Source organism: Pteropus vampyrus, unplaced genomic scaffold (genome assembly GCF_000151845.1).
Source record: "Pteropus vampyrus isolate Shadow unplaced genomic scaffold, Pvam_2.0 Scaffold134, whole genome shotgun sequence".
In the NCBI taxonomy this organism is placed as follows: Eukaryota; Metazoa; Chordata; class Mammalia; order Chiroptera; family Pteropodidae; genus Pteropus; species Pteropus vampyrus.
Genome location: NW_011888915.1, coordinates 111,501 through 114,294, shown reverse-complemented (window position 1 = coordinate 114,294; position 2,794 = coordinate 111,501). Strand labels below are relative to the sequence as shown.

General features: G+C 36.4%; 1 protein-coding gene across 1 annotated transcript in view; it reads right to left on the bottom strand.

Annotated features, from left to right (window-relative positions):
• Positions 1-1,298: 1,298 nt before the first annotated feature.
• The window catches only part of LOC105297013 (protocadherin beta-2), an 87,838-nt gene continuing 86,342 nt past the window's right edge, over positions 1,299-2,794 (bottom strand). Inside the window, exon 3 of the mRNA XM_023534885.1 lies at positions 1,299-2,792. Within this exon, the coding sequence (XP_023390653.1) occupies positions 2,732-2,792 (61 nt within the window). The 3' untranslated portion in view covers positions 1,299-2,731. The remainder of the gene's footprint in view (positions 2,793-2,794) is intronic.

Genomic DNA, 2,794 nt, shown 5'->3' with positions numbered 1-2,794 from the left:
CTTCTAACTATACTTTTAAATCATTAGCAATAACAGAGTTATATAATACTCCTTCCTGCAAGGAATTATGGGAATGTGAATATTTTGGCCTAGAATAGGTGAAGGCAAGGAAAAATGGGCTTGGTAATGTTTTTTTAGTAGACATGTGTATTAATTTCCTGTTGCTGCTGTAACAATCCTGTTGCTGCTGTAACAAATTACCACGAACTCAGTGGCTTAAAAACACAAATGTATTATCATACGGTTCTAGAGATCAAAAATTAAACAGGGCTCAGGTTAAAGTAGGGCTGCACTGCTTTCTGGAGGCTCTAAGGGAGAATAAGTTTTCTTGCCTTTTCTAGCTCCTGGAGGCTGCCTGCATTCCTTTACTCGTGGCTTCCTTCCATCTTCAGAGTCAGCAGTGGCTGGTTCAGCCTTTTTCACATATCACTCTGATACTGTCTCCTCTTCTGCTTCCCACTTCCACTTCTTATTAAGGGCTCTTGTGATTATACTGGGAACACCTGGATAAACCAGGGTAATCTAATTTAAAGGACACCTAATTATCAACCTTAAGTCCCTCTGTAACCTTAATTCTTCTTTGTCACATTAACATCTTTGGGTTTCTTTCCAGAATATGCTTTCCTGATAATGTCTCCTAATTTTAGCATCTTTTACAATTTGAATAGGCTGAAAATTACTCAAATCATCAAGTTCTGGTTCCGTTTTGCTCAACAGTTCTTCTCTCAATCGATCTCATTCCTCTCACGTTTTACTAAAAGCCGCAAGAATAAACCAGGCTATGACTTCAACCGTTTGCCTGGAAATCTCCTCAGCTAAATATCCAAGTTCATCGTTTCCAAGTCTTTCTTTCCACATTTCCAGCGCAGGACATAATTCAACTAAGTTTTCTGCCACCATAATACAAGGATTCCCTTTCCCCCAGTTTCTAGTAATTTTCTTCATTTCTTTCTGAGCCCTGACCAGAAGTGACTTTAGCATCCATATTTCTACCAACAGTCTCTTTACAATGACTTAGGTATTCTATAAGGCAGTGTATGTTTTCTCCACATGCTCCTTAATTTCCTTCTGAGTCTTCGCTAGCAGAATTATTAACATACATATTGCAACTAACAGTCTGTTCAAAGTAATCCAGCCTTTTTCCATCATGCGCTTCAAAATTCTTCTAGCCTCTGCCTACTACCCAATTCCAAAGCAACTTTCATATTTTTAGTTATTTGTTGCAATAGCTCTCCACTTTCAGACACCAAACTCTGTAACAGTCAGGGTTCAACCAGAAAAACAGAACCAGCAGGAGATCTATATTAAGAGATTTATTGCAAGCAAATGATTTATTCAATTGCAGGAGCTGGCTAGGCAAGTTGAAAATCTGAGGAGTAGGCAATACAAAAGGGCATGCTGGAACTCCGGAGCACGAGCCGAAGGTGCTGCCCCAGTCTGAAATTCTTCATCTTAAGGAAGTCAGCTGTTTTTAAGGACTTTCAACGGATTGAATCAGGCCCACCCAGATCATCTAGGACATTCTCTCTATTTTAATGTTAGCCGATTAGCAACTTTAATTCCATCTGAACCCTGAATTCCCTTTTGCAATATAATACAACATATTCATAGATTCCAGGGAATAGGATGTGGATGTCTTATGGGAGCCATTATTCTGCCTACTATACCAGTCTATAGTATCTGCAAAATTAAGAGGCTTCTGGAGACAAAGGAGTCCTGACAAAAGAGCTGATTACTTATTCAAAATCATTCAACACCCTCATTAACATATCTTTTATTAAGTTTTCTTTAGTTAATTAATATTAATTCTACAATGTATTTTCTTACAAATTCCTTATTAACCAGAACTATATCATCCAAAGGCAAGTAGATATTGGCATGCTGTGCTACCAAAAGCTCCTTTTGGCCCGGAATTTGGAGTTCACTTGAGAATTGCTCTGCAATAGCAAGGGACAATTGCAGGCGATGCATTACTTGGTCCTAGAGTCTACTGGCCTTTAAGGTACAGTTAAATCTGGGCATCAGTAAACCTGTTCAGGACTCTTCTCAGATTCATAACTTCAGTCAGATATAATGAAGAACCCATAAGTCTTTTCAACATTACGTTAGATGAGAAAGAATAGAAGATATATTTCCATGAAATGACATATCTATATTTTAGAATGAAAGTCTAATGACTGAAAGTGTTATTGTGATATAAACAGCATGAAAGTTTACTTGTTGCTGCCTATTGATAAAACGAAAATCAAAACAGAGCTTGGAAGAAACTGGACATGGGTAAATACAAATTGATTCCACCCTAAACAAAAGGATTATAGAAAAGTCATAGCTGTGTAAATAATACAAACTAAAAAGACTTCCAATAATTGAAAAATAAAGTATGATAAAAAGAAATCAGATATTCTTATGTAGTGTCATACAATGAGATGCATAAATTTAAAATCAGAATTATGTTTATTCTGAGAGGTTAACTTTCATATTATCCTTTAGGAATGAGTACTAAAATTTTAATCAGAAATATGAAATTTCCTGATATAAATTTGTTACTATTAATACAATTGGAAAAATAATTATAGGACAACCATGCAAACAAAACGAAGAGTTACTTTAATAAGGAAAACAGAGAAAAAAGAAAAGCAAGTCGAAAGGCTACTACTGGGTTAAAACAAAAAAGGAAACGGTGAAGGAGACAACACTAATGTTCGAAGTGGGGACGTTTTAGATACCTAAACTATTCTGACTTACTCCCAAGGTTCTGGCCTTGAATATTGGGGAAGATAGGCTTCAAGAATTT